Here is a 22,624-nt window from a genome sequence, read left to right on the forward strand (position 1 = left end):
CCAAATCGGAATGAATTAAAATAGAAATCAGAATGATCTCGATACACTTGAATTGGAGGAGACTTGAGATTAGATTTTGAAGCATCGGGGCATTTCTATTTCTTTTCTGAAATTAGAATGAGAAGGGGACTAGTGAAAATGACTTTTTAGCGCGCATTCCTCGGTGTTTTAGCTTTCATATCATTCTAGTACGGATGAAAATGATTTTTTTTGCCTTTTCCTAAAGCATTGCACTTCAAACAAGTAACGGCAAGAATAGAAAAATTTTCTCGTCGAGGAGAAATGAAACATTGTGTGTGCTCGTATGAAGTAATTTATTTTAAGTGTCGTATAACTCCGTATCTTATGATTCGGTTTTAGGTTTCTTCTCAAGATTTTAAGCTTTCGTACGTAGAATTACAAGAAAAGCTGAAAAATCATAGTAATGATTTCCGACTAATTTTCATCAACTAAAGCTTTCTAGTTAATTTGCTCGGAAAGTTTTCTAGTTATTTCCACTATAGCACTAGCCAGCTTTATTCCTCTTGTTGCTAAGCCCTTCAGCTATCCCCATATTCGATGAAATTATTTGGATTTTATTTTATTTTATGTTTTAAAACTGACACCAATATCTACCAAAATCATCAAATGGGCATGGATGCGATGCATGGGGATTAAAATAACCCAAGATCTACAAAGTATCTTTATAGTTAATTTCATTTGTCATCAATGATTAAGATACGCACAGTGCCATGGTTGGGTTCATGTGACCCAAAAAGTAATTCCGAATTAGACAAAGGGGGTGGAAATTTTTTTGACAACAAGCATATTATAATGCTGATCCTGACCATCTTTTTGTGTGATTTCTATTCCCTTGGGCCCCTTCTTCGGAAAAGCCATTTCTTTAATAGCTTTTAGCGCTCCATATCCTCGCTGTTTCCAGCTTTGTTGCGGGCCCCCACAACCATCAGCTGTCCAAAATCCTTGACAAAATTTTCCATATTAAAGTCCAATATTACAAGAGATCAAATATTCCCGGAATAAAAAAATCCCATAAACCCCCCATAAACCAATTTTAAATTAGTAGAAGATGTTAAAATAGCATTCTATCGTATAGCTGTCATGGCCTGAACCAATTACTGCATAAACCAAACAATTAATTTAAAAATTGAATAAATTTGTATCCAATCAGATGTGATGTATATTTGTAAAATTATGCTGATAAATTATATCTACTTCTAGGCAATATCCGGCTGATGCTGAACAAGTGTTGTGCTTTTCGAATTGTGCATGTATTTTGGAAGGCTAACAGAGTTGATGATTGAGTCGCCTCATTTAATGCCCAATATTCTAGAGAAATCTTTTAGATTCGATGCGCTTCTGTCTCTCCACCACTGTGTAGTAGTTTTCTTTCTATGGATTCAGTTAGTTGTGCTCATGTGAGATTAGTGTAAGCAGCGGATGTACAAAAAAAAAAAACATTCTAGTGATCACAGCCACCAATTCACATCAATCACAGGCTGCCGACCGAAGTGATGGATCCACCACCATTCATACCCATGAAGCTGAATGGCCCATATTGATTAGGCCCAGATGGACACCCATGAAGCTGATGGATCCACGGCCCCTCAAAGCTCACTATCAGGGGGTACAAAAGTGGGACCCCCTGAACGAACGGTTCGGGTAGGAGGTTTTGATCCCTGTAGAGGGATTTGCCCATTAGATGGTTTGGAAAAAGTTTGGGCCCCGCCCCGGGTGTCGATCGTGCGGTCCACAGTGACGATGCGTCGCACCAGGGTACGAGCGCAATGTTGTAAAAAGTGGGCTGTTGATTGAACCAGAACAGGAACTGGGCCAACGGCTCAACCGTCAGTCTAGTCAGCCCGAGTTTCACTGTGATATCAAAATGACATAATAAATATACTAATTATTAATTATTTTATATAGAAATAGATTAAAATTATAGATAAATAAATTATAAAAAACTAAAAATAAATATAATTTTTAATAACTTTTGGTGCTATAATAACATGACATTACAACCGCAAATAGTGAGGGTGGGAGAGCTAAAATTAAATAAAATCAAATATGTTACATTAACATCAAAATTATAACATAAAAAGAAAGGGAGGAAAAAAAAAGGCCAATAAAAGAGAAGCTAAACTAAAAAGCACATGAGATGAAGAGAAATTTGGATGCTTTCGATGTGGTGTGGGTGATAAGGTGTTTGGAAGGTTACAGAGCCAAAGCCCTTTTGAGGTTGCAGCTTGTCTCGTTCATCACCACCATCTTCGTCGCCCTTAAGTTTTATCCTAGGCTTAGGAAAAATCTTTTGTTTTTAAAAATTATAGAAAAGTCCTTAAAAGGACTAAAATTATAAGGGAGCTATATTTTTTTTATTATTTAAAAATGGACGGATCATACAAACCTAGTATGAATAGTAGGAACACAGGATAAGGTCCACCCAGCATTTGATTAAAAAGACTAAAATGCCCATGTTGCTTTTGTATATTGTAAAACTTTCAAACATACAAATATATGCTTACCAAAAAGAAAGCATATAAATATATAATGGTAATTTCACTAATGGGACATCCTTCACTTGAGATAGGCCTAGTCAGAGGGGGAAATTTTAATTAAGCAAAGCTTGAGGTCGGCTCTATTATAACCCAGGTCTTCCTTCTAGGCTCAAGTTCAGATTGATGAATACTGAGCCAAACTTACATACCAAACAGGCAACTAAGTTTAATAGTAGGAGCCAAAGATTCCCAAACCTATCCAAACAATTGTCAGAGTCAAGCCTAATGGCCTGTGCGCATATTTGTATTGTTTAAGAAATACAATGATAAAAATATGCTCTTGGAGAGGATACCAACCAGTAGGACTAAGTCTTGTTGACCAGAATGGTTTTGACTATATCACAGATCTGTTGACTTGGTCAAAATGTAAGCTAACCTTTGGTGGGAGGCCAATGAAATCTCTCTCTCTCTCTCTCTCTCTCTCTCTCTCTCTCTCTCTCTCTCTCTCTCTCTCTCTCTCCGCAACTATGTGGAGAATTAGCATGGAAACTATATTCATCAGCTTGATAGCATGCTAATTAGTACTCACATTAGCAAATCATCATGTAGAGAAGAACCCATCAATGATTTGATCCCAGCTTAGGGGGTGATTGTAGCTAATATACGACGCTGTGTAGAAGCATCGGCGATTAATAACTTTTATAAGCATCATTTGTTATAACTCACGATGCAAACCAAAAGCGTCATAAAATTCCATAGTAGCATTGCTGACGCTTTTGCAACGTTTTAGAAAGCGTCGGGAATCAAACTCGCAACACTTTTCTGCATCGGTAAATCCGTTAAAAAGTGTCGGCTGGGCTGGGTTGACTCATTATGCAAAAGGGAAGCTAGCATGGCTTTCATGCATCTAGCCTCTCACAAACTGCCCTGGAGCGTAACATGCGGCGACCATCATGATTGCATGGTTCTTGCTCAGGTTCCTAAGAATGGTTGTCCTCAACATCTCTTTGATTAAGACGAGTATGAGTTTGAGCACAGCTCGGTGGTAATTGACTGGTTGGCATTACATATACCAAGTGAATCAATCACTTTGAGGGACCATTCAAGGTTCACGGACTTTCCAGCAAGTTCATTAATCCCTCCCAAAAATTCAGTATTCTCACTGACTTTGTCATCGAATCTCCATGATGTTTACCGCAACCGAATTGTCATCACCATCTGATACAAACAATATCACCATTTACAGTATTGTTGATATCCTTCTCACCACCCCAAACTATGTCATCTGTCTGTCTGCTAGAGATTTTGTAGCTGTCTCGGTTAAATTTATGATCTTACTTAGTTTTTTGCATCATTGATTCATGTGTTTGGAATTAACTTGCTGACTGAATTAACACAATGGTAAGGGATCTACATATGTTCTCAATCCTCCTCTATTTTCTGATCATATCTAGCAAAGCCAACTTGCTGACTGGACGATTTTTGCATCAATATGATGATGACTCAATTTTGAACGTCTCCTGACTTACTTGAGCATTATTTAGATGGTTATTATTAAGGTTATGATTGTATAAGTAGCATTAGTCTTTCCTTGCTTCTGCATGTCATCTTCCCCTTTGTTGTGAAATCTCATGACACACAGTTGCAGCAGGCCTAGAGATAGCTCTGATGGATTTTTAGCAGTCATATACATATAAATCAATTTTATCCCTTTAATAATGATTTTTTCACATAATAGTGTTAATAGTGTGGAGGAGGAGTGACCGGGGTACAGAGCTTACAAACTTGCACATTGAAGATCTAGAGATTCTTCAGATCACAAATTACTTATAAGATTGTTCATCTTGTTGAATAATTTAATCGGTCTACTTACAAACCACTATCTTTTATAAATTTTTTTTATTATTTATGCAAATTCTTTATAATTAATTTTTGTTTTTTTTTCCTAATAAAGACCAGATAGCTTTGCCTCTCTCTTCATCAAAAAAAAAACCTCTCTCTTCATCAAAAATTAAAAGAAAGAACCAAATGAAGTTTTTCTAAAGAATCCTACAGTCATTTTTTAGAACCGAAGCGTGTTCTTAACATCATGAAACTTTTAGTCTACTTAAATTGTGATTAGAAAATAATGAAATCATGGTTACATGAGGATTATGGTGCACATATTTGACGGACCTCTCTTAGTAGATTTCAGGTATTTCAAGCCATACAGGGACAGGACCCTTGGCAACTTACTGGAATTTAAATTTACCTTGGATACTGCCACCGACAGAGAACGATAAAAAAGGAAAAAAGGTTTTCAAATCACTGTCCTGTTTCGTTGGTTTCTTCATTATTGGCTCGTGGAAACACACATTGGTCAAATCGGAATTTGCCAATTGTATGGTGAGATTGGCCCACAAACTGAACGGTCTTTTGAAACTTGTAAGCAATAGTGCTTCATCTTTTCGAGAGATATTTTTTAAGAGCAAGCTCTTTACCTCTGACTGAAAGGGACGTTTTACCACAGTTGGGCCCAAAACTTTTAGCATAATATTCTGAGAAAGTTAGTTAGTGGAGTTAAATCTACTGATATCATTGTTTAAGCATAATTATTGCATTAGTAACGTACACCGAGAACGTGGAAGCTGCACGACCTTAAATGCACGGCCCCAGATGACGAGAAATAATTAGGTAGATCAGGTCCACCGTGAGCCTAAATTACACACACACAAAAAAAAAAAGAAAATAAAATAATTTCATTTTAGATCTACAATGAATCGGATCCACCTAATAATTTTCCTCAGATGATAAAAGTTGGAAAAGATCTTTCAAGTTGTTGCCAGTGTTCGTGCAAAGAGTGGCAACATCATCGATCTCTGTAGGACGATGTATACATAACGGAGTGCAGTAGGCTGCGGATGCAGTGGAAACTTGCCAATCAACTCCTTCGATGGCAGAACCGGAACAATAACCCCCTTTTTTTTAATCGTATATCTATCGTTTTCGTCTTTTTAATTTCTTGGTAGATGTCATGTGCAATTGCCTACATTATTTTGCTCTAATTGTTATTTCCAGAGATGACTTCTCAAGGTGTACTTGGTAAAGCTATAATGAACTTTGAAGGGGAAGAAGAGGAAGCCTTCTAAAGATATAATTCCTCTTGCTTGTGAAGGCTTACAAGCGCAAATATTCCATCCAGGATGTGCTTGGAATCAGGACAACCAAGCATGAACTGGACATCTCATTTCCATGCTTCTTCCCAATATCCACAACATTGAAAACCTCTAAACAAGTATCTCCTTATTCAAGTATCATGAGGCATCCCTTGACTTCAACAATATGCCTAGGTATGAGTATATATTAAGTATAAAGTCTCATAAATCAAGAGCATAACAAACCTTTCAATTCATAAAATTTCCGCCTGCAATATTCTCCATATGAAAGCACATGATCTCGCAATCAAGTCAAATATAGAACATGCATTTGTTAACCACATGTTATGAACCCAAATGATTGCTCCTTTTTAGTATATGTTAAGAGATTAATTAACCTAATGCATGCCATTTGAACACAATAATAGATCAAAAGATTTGGTAAGCCATTACAAGTTTCATCTACTAATAGGCCTTGACATGGATTGTGGTCAGGGATGGACCCTTAGGGATAAGGTGCCCTACCAATAATGAAGGCTTTAAAAGCCATGGAAGGGGTCATACGTTTGGCCACCTCCGTTTACGATATGTGGTTGTTAAATAATCCCCTCATCTCCTCCCGTCGACAGAAAACCTCAGACATTCTTCTTTCTTCATGAGCCGCAAATGGTTGGTGCTATGAAGTGACATCTTGCTACACCTGTCACAATCTTGTTCACAATAGCAATTGGATGTCATGGAACTGATATATCAGTTTCTCATAGCCTTTTTCAAATTCAGAACAAGGTAATTGACAAGCTATTGTAACTTGCATGTACATGCGAGTGGAGGTACATGTTTAATCTCGCATTGGTTATACACATGATAGATCTTGAATACTTATACAAAGCTAAGAAACCCAAATTATACCATCCATCTAGACTTTTGGGATATGGTCCTGGTCTATGACAAATGGTATCGGAGTGAATTTGATCCATGACTTATGTGGACTAGAGAATCCTATAGCATGGATCCATTTGGACAGACCACAAACTGATTATGGTATTTATGATTAGAGTTGAATGGGTTTGGACTCTTAGCACAATGGTGCACGCTAAGGCTTCGATGGAAGGAGTATGTTAAGATCCGTGCAGATATATATCTAGTCCTATATTGACTATACATTGGGTAGACCTTGGATATTTATATAGAGCCAAGGATCCAAATAATATCTTTTGACTATTCTTTTTGAATGAGATGCTGGATTTGACAGTACATAAAAATATTAGTAATTTCAAAATAAATTATCTTTAAGAGCATTTTGCTTAGGATGCGGAGAAAATGTGCATTAATGCTTTTTAGAAAAATAACATGCATTCTACTAGAAGAAAACTAAAAGTACGGTCCATCTTTCTCCTTATAAAATGTCTAAGCACCCATGTACGGCAACTATAATTAGACATCTTCAATGATTTTATTTCTTTTTTAACACAAAATGTAATATGGTCCCACCATATGAAATTTTCTAAAGCGGCCCCTAAAAGTAGAGTTTCTAATGGTGGCTCTAGGACTGGTAATATGGATTAATTTCACAGGTTGTATGCTACAGGGCATTAATTGTTCCTAACTAAGAAAAAGGCGATATTTCTAGCCTTTTGATTTTACTTAGATTCACTTTCGGGCAAGGGTTGTATCTTATACACAAAGAAATTAAAGTTTCGTCTTTCTTTATGCAAATCCACCGTCAGATCATGCAACGATCACTTCACAGTGGTTTGAGATTTGTGCGGGGTGCGGTCCTATGGTCGGTGTTGCAAAAAAGGATCAATCATTTTTTCGCACAAAAGATACAACCCAAACCCTAACCGACAGTGCCCTAGAAATGATAGAAACATATGGCAAGCCATTTTATCCCCCACAGCAAAAATGAGAGGGTGGAGCACAGATACATGGTCCCACCTTGCCTATGTAAAGAAATCCTGCTTGTTTGGACATGAACCGCATCCATAACGACACGAAAGCGTGACGCCATGCATAATGTGATAGGCGAAGGCTTAGTTCCAAGGCCGTATGCACAACTTTCTACGCATGTGCTGGATTGTTCGCCTGCCCTTCTCTTCCAATCATGCATAGCATTCTCAAAGGTATAGTAGTCACATGCATGTTACCTGTACCACACGGATATGGACGGTGGATGGCAGATCAAACCGATATCCTTTTCCCCCCGCCAACTTTTTCTCGACACAGTGAATGGCGGGGAAGCTAAGCCACTTTTGTAAAAGCCAAAAGGTGACTACATCGATCTAGATCAACCTTTAAAGATTCTTCATGAATCTACCCCTGCAATCTTTCTTTTTTACTCTTTATTTTTTAAATTTTAAGTTGTTTCAATTGAAAAAGGAGAAAGTAAGTCAATAAGAGATGCTTACACGCACACAGAGACCTACAACTACAAGGCCTCCAATAATTTGCAATGGATGAGGAGGCGGCTGAAGGCCACCAACTTTTTCTTCAAGGCAAAACAGGGCGTCTCTCGATGCAGAGTTTTACACAATCTATGCAGGATTTGTCAAGCTGCAAACTCGCCAGGTCACACTTACGACGTCCCACGGTAAGCGTACGTCTCAGGCTTACACGTCCGCACGTGAGATACGGATGCCATCCGTGTCGGTTTTGCTTCCCGACAGCTGTCCTGCGCATCCCCTGTTCACAGTCCCCCGGGTGCGTGGTCCCAAAGAGATGGCGTGCGTTTCGCTCTATTGCTCTGACCTTTCGACGCGTGGTCCGAAGGGACGCCCGCCGGGAATCTTCTCGTGATGATGATGCTGACGGGGCATCGTACGAATGCCAGGGACACCAGGTCAACGGACCGACAGCGGGCCTCGAGGCGGCGGCTTGTCGGACGGAGGCGGTGCGGACGACCTCGACCAGCACCGCTTGTATCCTGTTCCAGCATCTCAAGCCATATCCAGCGGCCAAATGCGCGAATCTCAATGCTCACGAACAGATCGAAATCGGCTGCCCGTGAAAAAGATCCGCCATTCCTATCAGCAAAAAGAAAAAAAATCCACTACCGTCTTAATGAGATAAGGTTGGGTTATATGGACTGCTAACCTAGCTTTGGCCAGGAGGGAAAACGAGGATGGAAGATCGGAGAAAAGTCTATTTGGATATTTCTATAGAATTGAGTTAAAAATCTTGTAGATATCAACATATATTTACTATATAATGTGCGCCGATTATGTCTAATATTATCAATTGGATCTCTTTCGGTCCATTTGTGTAGGGTGGAAAAAAAACTTATTGAGATTATTTTTTCTTTACAGGATTTGGGCCGGCCTGCTCTGAAATTTTTTTTTATGAATAACTTAAGATGGGCCTTGCCTGTCCATCTTGTCATGAAGTTGGATTGCATGGGATTATCCAAATAGGCCTGAAGCATTTTTATTTACCAAAAAGTGAATAAATTTAAAAAAAAATAAAAATATCAATCATGAGGTTAGAGCTCCTACCTCCGTGATTAGGTCTTAATTTGATTCCTGGCCGATATGCCACGTGTGAAGAGAATCCCCCATTTTCTTTTTCCTATATTTAACAGAGAGAAATCCAACCCAGTTCATTAGTACACCATTTGAAAGGGGGGATAAATGTGGTTTATGTAGGGTTAACTCCCAGACACCTTTAGCTGTCGGATGGGATAGGTTATCATGATTATTTGGTCTATTAAACCAAGCTTAAGTTGTATTTAAGTAACACTGGCCTAACTTTAAACCTAGGTACAACCTAGTTTTGTGCCTTCCTCTTATCCTTGTATTAAATAGGAGGTGACACATACTGCCTCTATGGTTACAATAATCTATATTGTAATATTTTATTATATTAATCATATTGTATTATATTAATATAAGATAGTGAATAGTATTATTATTATTATTATATAATATCATATAATAAATTAAATATTATAATCTTATCTTACAATGCAGTACTTCAAGAAGGAAATTCAAAAGAGATCAAAATTTTGGCCATAAAATTTTAATTGCATGGAAGCATAAATTACGGGTTTGCCATGATGCATCAAAATATAACTAGAATATTTCTTAGAATCGCCATTAACGTAAGTAGTGAAACACCACCACCACCACCAGAAAGTATGTTAACCATTTCTTTAGTTCTTGAAAACTTTGCTGGCATGTTTGCAGACCATTCAAAATTGACTGTCTTCTGAGCTAAATGGGCTAAGGGCATCGCTATATTTGAGAATCCATCAACAAATCTTCTATAATAACCTACCAAATTCAAAAATTTGCGGCAATATCAAAAATATTATTTTGATTGCTCCACTCCATTACAATCTCTACTTTCTTTGGATCCCCTAAGATTCCATCTTTAGACGTTACATGCTTTCAATCTGTCCAGCCATAATTTATATTTCTTTAGTTTGGCAAAAAGCTAATGAACAAGTAACAGGCACTTTATGGTTCACCCACCTTAACCGTAGGAATGGCTACTTATTAAACATATGGTTGAGTGCCCTGCGTAACAAGGGCAAGAGGAGGTGGCGGAAAGTAGCCGCATCTTTTCCGGTCTAGGAGATGGGGAACGCTTCCTTCCTTTCTTGGAATCACGGAGTGCCTGCATCCACGTACAATATAATACTATATGATATCATAATATTATATTAGATATTATACTATAATCTATAATGTAATATCATAGTATAATAGGATTTGAAGGGTATATTTGTCCGGTCTCATAAAAAAATCCTCGGGGCCAGGTATAACACCATTTTCACCCTAACATAAAATAGGTAGCTCCCTCTTTCCAATGCATAGGGCACCTTTCAAGTGATTGGTTACACATAAGAGGCTTTGTAGTTCGCAGCATGGTTAGCCTCTCCGTAAACCAGCTTTTTATGCCAAGCTGCCACTAACTATGGTTCGAATGTCTCGAAGCAAGAGGTGACACCATCTATGCCGCCGATGCCTTTCTGAACCTAGCCAATCACCATAGCCAAATTTCATACCTATTTATATTGGAATAAATTAATACTTCCGATTTAACTTTTTTTTATCCCAGAAACATATACTCGATCCAAACGGTGCCTAAGTTTTTTTTTTTTTTTTCACATACAAAGAAGACCGTCCCAAGGATTTCCCTTGCAATAACCCCATTAATATCTTGGTCACCATATGCAGCACCATAGTTTGTTCTCTGCAGTACTAGTTAGTTAAATATTCAATGCTCGCCCCTGAGACACAGAAAAAGAAGAGGAATTCTAGCTCATTAAGGATGTAGACCAAACATGGAGGTAGGAATGACTCTGGAACTTGTACAACGCTCCTTGTAAGTATGTTAGCCATCGATGTCTACTTCAGCGGATGTCGGTGGGGAGAAGATGACCACACCATTTGTTAATTGCTTGCAAGGCAATAGAAACTGGAAGGAAGACTTTGGATGTACATTTGAAATCGTTAACGTTAGTATAGCAATAAAAAGATGGATTAATCTGGTCTCCCACATGAAGGAGTGATGGGACCTTTGTGATTAAGAAACAACAAGTGGTCACTTTAATCCGGATGGAACCATCAAATGATGAAGAAATTGTCGATGGTGGCCCATTTGTCATGGGAATGGTATCTTCCGGCATGCAAGCACCAAACCAATTTACTGATATAATAAAAGACCTGGGAATCAAACACATGTTTCCATATTATGAAACTAATAAGTACGACTCAGAAGAAAAGTAAAGAATATTGATCGAATCTACTTAGAAGAAGTTGTGGTGAAATTGTAAGAGAGGGCTGCAAGACAGTAATGAGAGCATCGATGACTGCTTAACTCTTCCGGGTTAAGAAGATATCTTCATCAAATGTTATCATAGTTAAATGAATAGAAAACTAAGAAACCAAGAGACATCTATAGGATGCTGTGCTCAGTTCCTATCGTTCGAATTCATGAACGCAAAAAAAAGTGTAAGACGATAAGATGGATGTGAGAATATTGGAAGGCGGGTGTTCATGTCATTAATCTAATCATCGTTCCCCTAAGCACAAGAATAAGGACCCACTCTTTAAGAAGACAGCTATTGACAATAACAAGCAACGGTCACTTGATAACGATCATTTCATTGGTCTAAATGACTGAATCAGAGCTGTAATGTCCTTGCTTGGGGAAGGCAGAAGCTTCCAATCACATGGTGGCAGCAGCCCCATATTCGCCAACCATTCATGGTTGTAGCCTAAAGCTCTAAAGCAATGAATTCCAAGATTTTAAGATGATATTGAGAATTTAAGACCAATTTGGGTGGGAAGAAGAGCCAAGAAAGTAGGTGCATGAAATTTATATCTGAAAGAACTGCAAAATAACTTACAGCAAATAGCATGCAAAATCAAGCAATGTTTGTCCCATCAAAATGGTATCGGTTACCGGTTACAATAATTTGAAACAGAAATAAAACTTATTAGCTATTGTATAAGAATACTCTCAGTTCGATCATTCAGAAACTATTTACCGAGTGAATTGGCTGATCAAGAAATTATGATCAAATATTTTCTTGATAACTAATATGATGTGCACTTTGAATCCCCTTCCACTATGCTGATTCAACATTTTCAGCTGGAAGTATTTGTCATCTGCACAGAAGTTCATCCAGCGCAGCCTTTCTAACAGCATCCGCAAAATTTGAATGAATATATGAATTGTAAGTGTGTAATAATACTTTTCCAGAACTTCATGATGATTATAACTGCATAAAAACAACTGCAGTCTCCTAAAGACAATTGACTACCAGACTAAAGCTAGTCCAACTTGGTCGGTCACATGCAATAAGAGAGAAAAAGATAAAGTGGTTTAACTTTTCATTCAGGAAAAGGATGTTGGTGGAGGGCCAAGTAATAATGACAATTGACCTTAACAAGAAGGAACTAATCACCAATTATCTAAAACTTGTTAAAGTGCTGCTTTGTCCCCCCACTCCCCTATTCCATCTTTACCTACTCCATCTTCAAGTAATTAGATTTCTCCTTTTGTTTATTGGAAAGTGGTAGCTTTCCTCACACCTTGCGTCATTGACTAAGCTTGGATCCCTGGTTCAGTGATAAATATAAAGCTCAATGATTTCATAATTTCTGTTACATTCTTATTGTCCAAAAGACTTCCTAGAAATGTCATGTCAACAAACCAGCCATATCACGCCAACAGGTTATGACAAAGAAGGGTGTCTGATCGAATCAAAAGGCACCTAGACAAAATTCTAGCTAAAGTTCTTCAGTATACAGTCGAAAAGCCTTCATACAAATGAGGCAACAAAAGAGATACCCTTGCAATTGAGATATGAAGCCCTCTAGGAAGAATGAGGAGATAAAATTATTGGCTTACGAAACACATCAGGATATGAGTAGGTCGATAACTGGTCACAGGATCATTAAAAAAAAAAAACATAAAGAGAGAGGAGTCAAGCGAATCTTGCAAACACATGTAAGATATAACGTCAGGTAAAATTGTATTGAGGAGTTCCATACAAAAGCACTAAATTATGACCTGCCATAGCGAAGAATCAAATCAATCCATAAGTGGCGCCGTTGCATCATTATTGAAAAGTCTAGAGGCCCTAAACATCAAAATTACTAGTTGAATCTTCCTAGCACTATCAGGTGGGTATCCCTTTGGCATTCCATAACTTACATCTGTCAATGCCAAGACAAGCTTTACAGTTCACCACCAACAACACGCTCAAACAATGGATGTCCAGGAACTTGATAAGGAATCTAACATCAGCAAATCAATGAAAAACAGATGCAATCAATAAGCAGCCTCAATGAAAACTAGGTATGTGTCTTGAAGATTGAAACGAAAGCATATGACTGATTGCTAGTCAAATAAGGTGTTCCGACAACAGTGCCCCGAGCTTATGGGTTCATTTAGCAACTAAGAAGAAAGATGAACTACGAAGCAAATTGTCCAGGATGTGAAGATATCATATGATGTGTTGGTTTCTAATCTTGAAGATATCATACTGAACATAACATCAAACACAGTCATTTGGGATGAGGATATAAAAATTCATTCATAAAATTCTACAAGAAAGGCACCTAGAAAATGAACTGTTCCTACAAAGATATATTTACCTAGAAAAACAGAGGGAGCTTGAAGATCAGCCAACTGCCTAGTAATTCTCTGCAAACAATCAAGATTTGTTTTAAGTCCAGTAACAAAAGAAAATGAGATCTAAAACCATGGAAGTTGGTCCCAAGACCAGGTAATAAAGGTGTTTAAGAATGCCAAGTTTGCTGACAGCTGTAATAATGAAGGAACAAATATATGGCATTTCAAAAAGCCGATCTGAAATGGTTGTGATGAGGCTTCCTACTCTCAGTTAAAGTATCCGAACAATATGGAATTTATCAATGTTTTCCAAAATATAAAAAGCCAACAAAATGAAAAGGAAAGCAGCCTTATCGCAATCCTTGTTCTTCTAATATAGCAACCGTAACTCTTGCTAGATTTTGATGATCACCGTGCAATAGGCCAGTTTTTGCCACTCACATCATGCACACCCACAAAACACTGGAAAAGTTGATGTAGCTACGAGAATCTTTGCCCGTTGCAGTATAATTTTGCTCTGAATTATAAATATATTTTACCAGGTAGCAACAGCAAGTACAACCATCATGGGAAGACATGGATAAAACAAGTGAACTCAGCCTGTCATGGCATATGCATCTTAATTTATTGGAGAACTAGTGTAAAGAATGAAGTCATGAAAGAGGAATGAGCTATGTTCTACACAGAGGTTGTATCCAACCAATCTTAATATAAATCATGTTGCCTAGTTAAACTCTACGCATACATCAACATCCAATCCATAGAGATGTACAAGCATGAAAAACATACATCATGTAGTACAGGACAGTGACAATGACAACAATAATAACAACAACGATGCCACAGACTACTAACATGCAGAAAAGCAAAAATTAAACCAATTGATCTACCCTGGATGACTAGAATTTGCATGAATCTAGCAAAGAGTGATGATGAAACCCAAGAGCAAGTATCTTACAAATTATGGTAACTGTCCCAGACCTGATAAATTGAGGAATCATGGCAAGAGTTGACTTAATTCAATTGTGCATATTATGAGAGGACAGAAATGAGGAGATTGTTGGGGTAGATTTTCCGGTCTTAAAAAGAAATCCATGCATAGACATGTCTAGATAATTTATTAATTATTAAGCTATCAAGCAACCTCTTTTTGGCCTTCCAACTATTTTATGAACTTCTTAAATAGAGAGAGATGTAGATTGGGATTTGAAAATCCATAATGTTTTGAAATTTTATAGGTAATATTAAATTATTGAAAGAAATTGAACTGAAATACAACATGTATCAAGAATGTACCAACCTAAATACCATAGCTATCTCCAGAGAGAAACAAAGAAACAAGAGAATTTAGTGATGAGGCGTCAATTATCCAGGATACTCGTGAGTGGTTAGAGAACGATTCTTTTGAAGTAGATAAAACAACAGATCATCCGTACAAAGCCTCCTATTAAAAGCTGAAATTAACATAGATGTTTCAGTAATATGACTCTGAAGGACAGAAATCTGCCAAATTATCTTTCAAAGAGCTATTAGTTTTTATACAGCACAATAAGTTACTAGATAAATGCATCTAACTCATGCTTTATTTGTTATACAGCTAATATTATAAAAAGCAGATTAGTTTTCATTTCAAAAAATCAAGATGTTACATGAGTTCAAACCACTCGCATGCTCCATAGAGTGAGGATGCGAAATTAACAAATTCTATAAATGCATCATGAAACTAGAAGCCAGATGCTTTAATGTGTAAGAGCTCACAAAAAGCAGATGGAAAAAAGTAGAAATATATGTTACAATGTCCATTCAGGACAAAAAAAAAATTTATCAGCTGATACATACAACACACCGTGAAAGACAAATATAATAAGTATGACCTCCCCACTTACGAACTTCTATAAGGCCTTTGGTCACACATTTTACATTTAGCATGTTATGCACCAATAGAGAATGACCCATGGGTATTCTGATTTAAACATTGAAACCGAAGGCATACCCACCTCACGAATGTACACCCTATATTTCCACATTACTTCTCTCAAATGCTCAATCTACATATCTTAATCATTTTATTAATCAGTTTCATACTTTCCACTAAATGTTTATGAAGAAACAAAGCATCTGACTAAAAGCTTCCTTCCACATTCCAGCATCCTCCTTGTGTGACATTTAATTGTTCTACATATTCTTCACCAAATTTTCATGGAGATATGACAGCTCATCTCCAGAATCACCAGCAAGCCATGATATGTATGATCACAAATTCTTAAATATCTGATTTTACTCTATATTTTTTCATGAAAATATTTTTTGTTGATTATCCGGGAAGAGATGATCAATCCATTCAATAGAATAATACCAACCTTCCATATTTTTTTATCATTTTTGTTCCAGTTAACTTACAAGCTTTTTGGAGCTCTTTCACAAAATTCCATAGGTGTCATAAAAGGTTATCAATAGTAATCAAGGCAAGATGCAAGAGAGCAGAAGGCTTCTAATACACGAAAGGGATTTTCAAAGCTTATAACAAAGGGAACCCAATACCTGAAATGCCCTGAAGTTCAGGTACAAGAGTAAACTAGAAATAACACCAGCTCAGAGATGAGAGAAATCTAAGTAATTAACAAAAGATATCAAGGTAACCAAGTGGAGGAAGATGTATGATGAAATGACACAAATTGACTAAAAACCTAAGAAAAGATAGTATAGGGGGCCAAAACCCAAACCAGCCAAATGCAAGGAATGAGGCACAACCAATCAAACAGAAAGATGCATGCTGGATCAAAACCAGATATATAACAAGCAACTAGGGAACAGTAGGTAATGAAGAGAACTCAAAACAAAGGATTTAATTAGTAACTGGAGAGCAAAATCCTTGGTTTGTGCGAAGGGAGCAACGAAAACCTCGACAACCTTTTGGGAAGGATCAACTGGCCTCGAAGAGTCCACCTCACTGTAATTTGAGGTGAAAGTATGCATAAAGGATAACAGGGGATGACTCCACTTCTACAATTTGATAATAAAGCCAAGACCTCACAAAAGAGAATGAGAAAAATCCCTCCAGTTCTGAGGTTCAACTAGACCTGGTAAGACCTTGTCACCACATGTCAAATAACTGTCAGACTATGGAGATGGGCATTCGAGAAAAGCAGGTAAACTGTCATCAAGAAGAGCATGTGACAAGAGTCACATCCAATAATGGTGATCGGTGTCAGATAAATCCAATTTTCATAAGACGGCAACTAAGATATGGTATCTTGCCCATGATGATCAATGCTTGCTTTGATACTTTGTATTTTCAGGAAGTGATAAAGAGCCTGATGATGCTGAAACGGGACCACTACCAAGTGCACATATACATCGAACATGGTTAAGATAGGCTGCAACGCCTCACATATAACTGCATATAGTATGCATAAACCTAGTATTTATAATACATCAACTTACATCCACGTACATAGCAATATACGTATAGCAATTAATAATGAGCCATCTCGTATCTTTGAAGTTGCTTTCAAGAGCAACTCCAAGCAGGCCCTCGTTAATGATGTAGAACTTGCATCAGAATTTAAAAGTACCAAATGTAATTTTTCAGTTATCTTATTACACAGAGTCTGAAAGAGTTCAACAGATAAAAAGGAAATATGGTGATGATTCTAGCAATAAAAAAACTTAGATATGTCCATATTGCTGCTGCAAGATTCAGCTTTTTAATGAAAAGGTAATATGATGGATTGGCACCAAATTATGCAAAAGAAGTGATATATGCAAGTTTATTAAGGCTGAAAGATTGGGTGGCTCCAAAAGAATTAAAACAATGGTAAGCAAACAGAGTTTACAAAGAACTCTGACAAATTGGAAAAAGCGGAACAATGTCAAGGAAGACATGGTTAAGTAATCATAAACATAGCAAACAAGTCTAGTTCCACATCAAGATATGACAAACTCCCAATGTATAGTTTTGATATATTCACTTCTTCTCTTACAATAATTCGTGAAACAGTAACTTGGATATCCTAATTGCTAACTGTTGCCTGGCACATCATTTTGTGGCTCAATACCTTCATCAACTTTAGGCCTGGTGTTCATAAGAACCTGCAGAAAAGAATAAAAATAGACAAAGATCAAAACTGAAGCTACAGGTGACCCATTTTATAGAAACTTATTGATCAGGGGAAAATAATATCTTGGATATACCTTCCTAAGCATAGTGTTCTCGTTGATCAAAGTTGAAATTTTTTCTTCTAACTTCAAATTTTTGTCGTGCAACTCTTTGGCTCTGGATTCTAGGTCATTCACATAAACCTTCTTTCTTTCTCTAGCTTGCTGAGCAGAAACCCTGTTCCTAAGCAACCTGTTTTTTTTTTATAATAAAAAACTTAATCATAAGAGACAAATAAATTCAATGAACAATGGAAGCATCAGACACAACTAATCAAACCACTAGGCATTATTCACCAGCTGAGCTCTCACATGCTACTATATTAGCTTGCATGATAGCATCAGATGTGGTCAGAATACCAAAACAAGAAACAAATGGCTCAGAAAAGCATTTTAAATAATATATATGTCCGAGTAAACAGGCCAGGGTATGGAGAACTTTCAAAAGTATGCCCATCATTAATAAGATGGCATTACGTTAAAATTCAAAGATAATACTGCTAAAATTTTAATAAATTGTGTAAAAACTGACCCATGGGACCTTTAATAGACCATTCTCATATTTCCTACTTTTGGCAATCTCCAAGAAATATCCACTCAAGACAATCCTTCATATGGTTCTACTGATATCATCCATGTGTTGTAGGACACTTTTTTCAGTGATGTGTAGTTTCTATAGTATCACCACATGCACAGACATCGGCTGAATAGCTATATTTTATCCTAATCAACAACCATAAGTTCTGCAAAATGAATCCAAGATAATCAAAGTTCAGAAAGTAAGAATTTGAACTCCACAAGTATATGAAATATTAATTGTAACCCTTGGACTTTCTCATACCATTCTATAAAGAATTTATATTATCTTTAAATTAGTAGTACTTCAAGAGGATTTATAGCTAGCCTCTGCTCTTCTATTCATATCGGTGGCTGATTGGCTCGATGGTGGAGAGACACCTCTCATCACACATTAACCAATACAAGCCCCATGTAGTGCAAGCAGGCATGCTTGCATATTCCGAGTGTAACTTTTGATGACCATAACTTCCCAAGGATTAAGTGAGGAAAGCTAGTATTGCATATCATTAGTGAGGTCTCAATGATCTCTGCAATATTTGAAGTATCGATGGCACTTGTTTCAAGGAAATTAAGAAGAAAAAAGGGAGGGCATTTAGCAGTCAATTGTTAAACTAAGATCTAAAGAAGTAGTTATTCTTGATAAGTTTATATTTTATAACTATTTTAGCTAAATGGGACTTTTCTTCCAATATGGGAGCATCCATAAGTTGTCCAAGTTGTGCTAATGTATTAAGTTGATCATGAAGTGTCTTGCTGTATATTTTGTCTAGGTTAAGTATTGGAGTTTGAACCATAGGATCGGGAGTTTAGTGTATAGAAAGAGTGCCTATTATTGCAATTTTTTTATCAATAACATTTCAAAGTCCGACATTTTTCCAGCTGTTCATTTAGGGATCCATAGGATACCATTGAGCATTTAAGGGTTGAATCTTTGAAGAAAATGGTAGTCTTCCAACATTTTCCATTTACTATGACAGTCTAGTACAAGACAGAAGAACAAAATGAAAGATGAAGTTGAATATCAAGTGTAAGAAGATGGGGGAGAATAATTGACTATTCAATTTATTGCCTCGAAATGTTCTAAAACATGATAGTGATGAATTCAAAAAAGTTCAAAGCATAACTAAGCTGAGATTTTTTAATCTTTAAATAATTAGACTCTAGGGGGAAATCTCTCTGATTTGCATTATATTTTTGCCTGCAGCTTCTCTAATATTATAACCCTACCCGGCCCAATTTTGTTGTGTTACGACCAAATGAAATAATGTGTATAGTTATCACAGTAGCATTTATTTGGCATCATCACCTTTCCAATAATTAAAAATCGAGTTTACATTAAACTTTTCAGTTGGTGTAATTTTAAATGTTAGCTGAAAGTTATATATTCACGATATCATTATTTTATCATATTAAGCCATTTTGTGCCACTGTAACAGATAAAAACAGATGCTAGAACTTTAAGATGACTATAAGTGAGTAACCAGGCATTTCTGGGCCCAAATCCAATGTTCCATATCAATGATTGAAGATGAGACTCGAGTCAAATATACAGCAGCGAAGTCTAATTCAAGAACAGTTTTGTTTTTCCAGGTGAAGCAGAATTACCAATAGATCTTCCGTGAAATGGACGGAAGGAACAAACTTTATCAATCGCACTAATTATTGTGTTTTCTTGAATCACATTTGCACATCAAAAGATAGTTTTGGACGAAGAATCATATGATAACGCTTCTCACGAAACGACAAATTAAAAGCAAGAAAGTGTAGAGAAGCGAGGAGGGAGAGAACCTCTTCAGCCTTCGGTACTCCCGGTCCGCTGGATTCCGGCCCCGGCGGCTCTTGGAGGGCCCAGACCCGCCGCCGCCGCTGCTGGTGCTCTGCAGGATCTCCGCCGCCGCCGCCGTTGCTCCCGAGCTGCTCGGGCCCGACTCCACGTCGGGCACCGTGAACAAGTCGTCGTCGCTCTCCTCTACTCAAGGCGAAGAAGAAAAGATGAAATCGCAAGCCCAAGAGAACCGAAAACCTAACCCTAAGGGGACGAGAGAGAGAGAGAGAAGAGAGAAAGGGGGGGTGCGGATCACCTGGCTTGTCCTCCGGCGAGGGCGGTTGGGGATTCCTCTGGGAAGCGGCGGTGGTGGCGGCGTCGGGGAGAGACATCGCGGGCCGCGATCGAGGGATGGAGGGCGAAGGCGAGGGGGTGAGAAGGGGAGAGAGTTAGGGTTAGGGTTTGGTGAAGGGAATGGAGGGGAGGGGAGAAACGTGGCGCTCTCCATTGCGGTTTCTTTGGGCACGGCTTCGAGGCTTCGTCGAAAGTACGCAAAGAGAGAAGAAGAGACTGGTGAGAGACAGGAGACCACGTTGGCGCGCGGAGAGCCACTTTCGTATTGCTAAAATTAATTGTTGGTCCCTAATTTAATAAATTATAATTTGGAGGTCCCGTAAGAGCAAGTTTTATTTTTGGTACTCCCTTAAATATCGAATTTTGCATGAATACCCTTTTAAAATTGATATTTACATGTATACTTTCGTAAAACACTTATTTTGCTATTCTATTCTTTTTTTTTTTAATCCCTACTTTTGCATATGTACCTATGTCATCTAATGCCGTTAAAAAATTAATGGTTTTAAATTAAAATGACCAAAATATCCTTACTAGGTAGATATGCAAATAGAAATATTTATAAGGGTATACAAGCAAATGTCAACTTTATAAGGATATTCATGCAATTTTGTATATTTAGAAAGGTATATATGCAAAAAAGAATTCTAGTATATGTAAAGAATTTAAATACATTAATTAATGTGATAGCCTTCATAATTCTGTATTTATTACTTAATATCATAGTTTTTAGAATTTTGCATTTATTAATTATCTTATAGCAGTTAGGAAAACGGGCAAGCGGAGAAGTGAGGGCGGCGAGCAGCTCGGATAAGGCGGTGGAGCGTCCGATTAGGAAGATGAGGGGGCATTGGATCTGAGCGGTGGAGCGGCAAAAGTGGTGGCGCTCGATGGAGGTGGCGGTGCTCAGCGGTGGCGGCTCAGTGTGGTGCTGCAACGGCGGCACAGCATCGGTCGCGACAAATCTCAAGGCGGTGGCTCGACCGGTGAAGCTTCGGTGGCGATGCAACAAGGCGGAGGCCGCGGGCGGTGCAGGGTGGCGGCTCGGGCGTAGCCGCGAGGAGGGAGGCCGATTGGGGAAGATGAGCAGGTAACTTTTTTTTTTCCTTTACCCTCCCACCTCTCTCTCTCTCTCTCTCTCTCTCTCTCTCTCTCTGGAGTCTCTTCCCCTCCCATTCTCCCACCCTTCCCTTTCCTTAAACGGGTCGAGTCAGGTGACCTATTTATTAAACAGGTCAGATTCAGATTGTAATTCCTGACCTGTTTAATAAATAAGTCGGATTCAGGTCTATTTTTTTGACCCGACCTATATCTGACCCGATCTGTTTATGTCTGATCTGACCCGATTGCCATCCCTAATTTGGACCCTTAGCCTGACGATGACGTCAGGGATTGAACGGGGGAAGTATGTGAGGACCCGTGCGGGCGTGTGTTTAGTCTCACATCGGTCATTCGCTGGGTAGAATATCTTTTGGGTACTTATATAGGATCAAGAAATCCAAATAATACCTTTCAGTTAGTCATTTTGGGTGAAGTCCTGAGTTGTCACAAGAATAATAACAAAGGCCGTGGGCTGTAGCAGCACAGAAGCTTACAGAATAAAAAGCAAACCTAAAGAAAGTTTTTGACATATGTAACTCGAAGGGATGGATCTCAATGACAATTAAGTGTTTATTCCATATATCACTCACAAATGCTAGCTGATCGCTAATTGCCAATCATCAAAATAGATGGAAATTCAAAGGCGGCTAGCCTTATCCTATATGTACTCCATCCTTGTTAGAGTTAAAAACCTTAGCTAAATTTTACCATTATTAGAGTTGAGTCTTAAAAGAAGTAGAAATCAAAAGCACATACTGGTATTCCAAATGCTAATTAAAATATCATATGCATGATGAAATCTATCATAGCACTGGCCTCCTAAAGTTATCTTATTTGATGACATGCCTTAATGTATTGTTGTTAAAGATGGATGGATGATGTGATTATGCAGACTAGAGAAGCCCTATTTCAAGTCACGCCAAGATCAAAGTAGAAATATCAGAATATCG

The 22,624-nt window shown here is 37.8% G+C and overlaps 1 protein-coding gene across 1 annotated transcript; it reads right to left on the reverse strand.

Annotated features, from left to right (window-relative positions):
- Window positions 1-17,534: 17,534 nt before the first annotated feature.
- On the reverse strand, window positions 17,535-20,746 carry LOC103720133 (transcription factor HY5-like). The gene is made up of 4 exons (XM_008809709.4): window positions 20,536-20,746; window positions 20,243-20,423; window positions 17,912-18,068; window positions 17,535-17,809 (listed from the first exon to the last, which is right to left on the reverse strand). The coding sequence occupies exons 1-4, from the start codon at window positions 20,609-20,611 to the stop codon at window positions 17,738-17,740; spliced, it is 486 nt and encodes a 161-aa protein (XP_008807931.2). The 5' UTR covers window positions 20,612-20,746; the 3' UTR covers window positions 17,535-17,737.
- Window positions 20,747-22,624: the final 1,878 nt, after the last annotated feature.

This window comes from Phoenix dactylifera, chromosome 1, assembly GCF_009389715.1.
Source record: "Phoenix dactylifera cultivar Barhee BC4 chromosome 1, palm_55x_up_171113_PBpolish2nd_filt_p, whole genome shotgun sequence".
In the NCBI taxonomy this organism is placed as follows: Eukaryota; Viridiplantae; Streptophyta; class Magnoliopsida; order Arecales; family Arecaceae; genus Phoenix; species Phoenix dactylifera.

What these genes read in the sequence shown, in the direction of transcription:
- LOC103720133 (XM_008809709.4), bottom strand. Translation starts at nt 20,611, where the DNA reads ATGTCTCTCCCCGACGCCGCCACCACCGCCGCTTCCCAGAGGAATCCC. An exon ending in CTCGCCGGAGGACAAGCCAG is followed by an intron (nt 20,424 to 20,535) that starts GTGATCCGCACC and finishes CGCCTTGAGTAG; the next exon opens with AGGAGAGCGACGACGACTTG. An exon ending in GAGTACCGAAGGCTGAAGAG is followed by an intron (nt 18,069 to 20,242) that starts GTTCTCTCCCTC and finishes AAAAAAAAACAG; the next exon opens with GTTGCTTAGGAACAGGGTTT.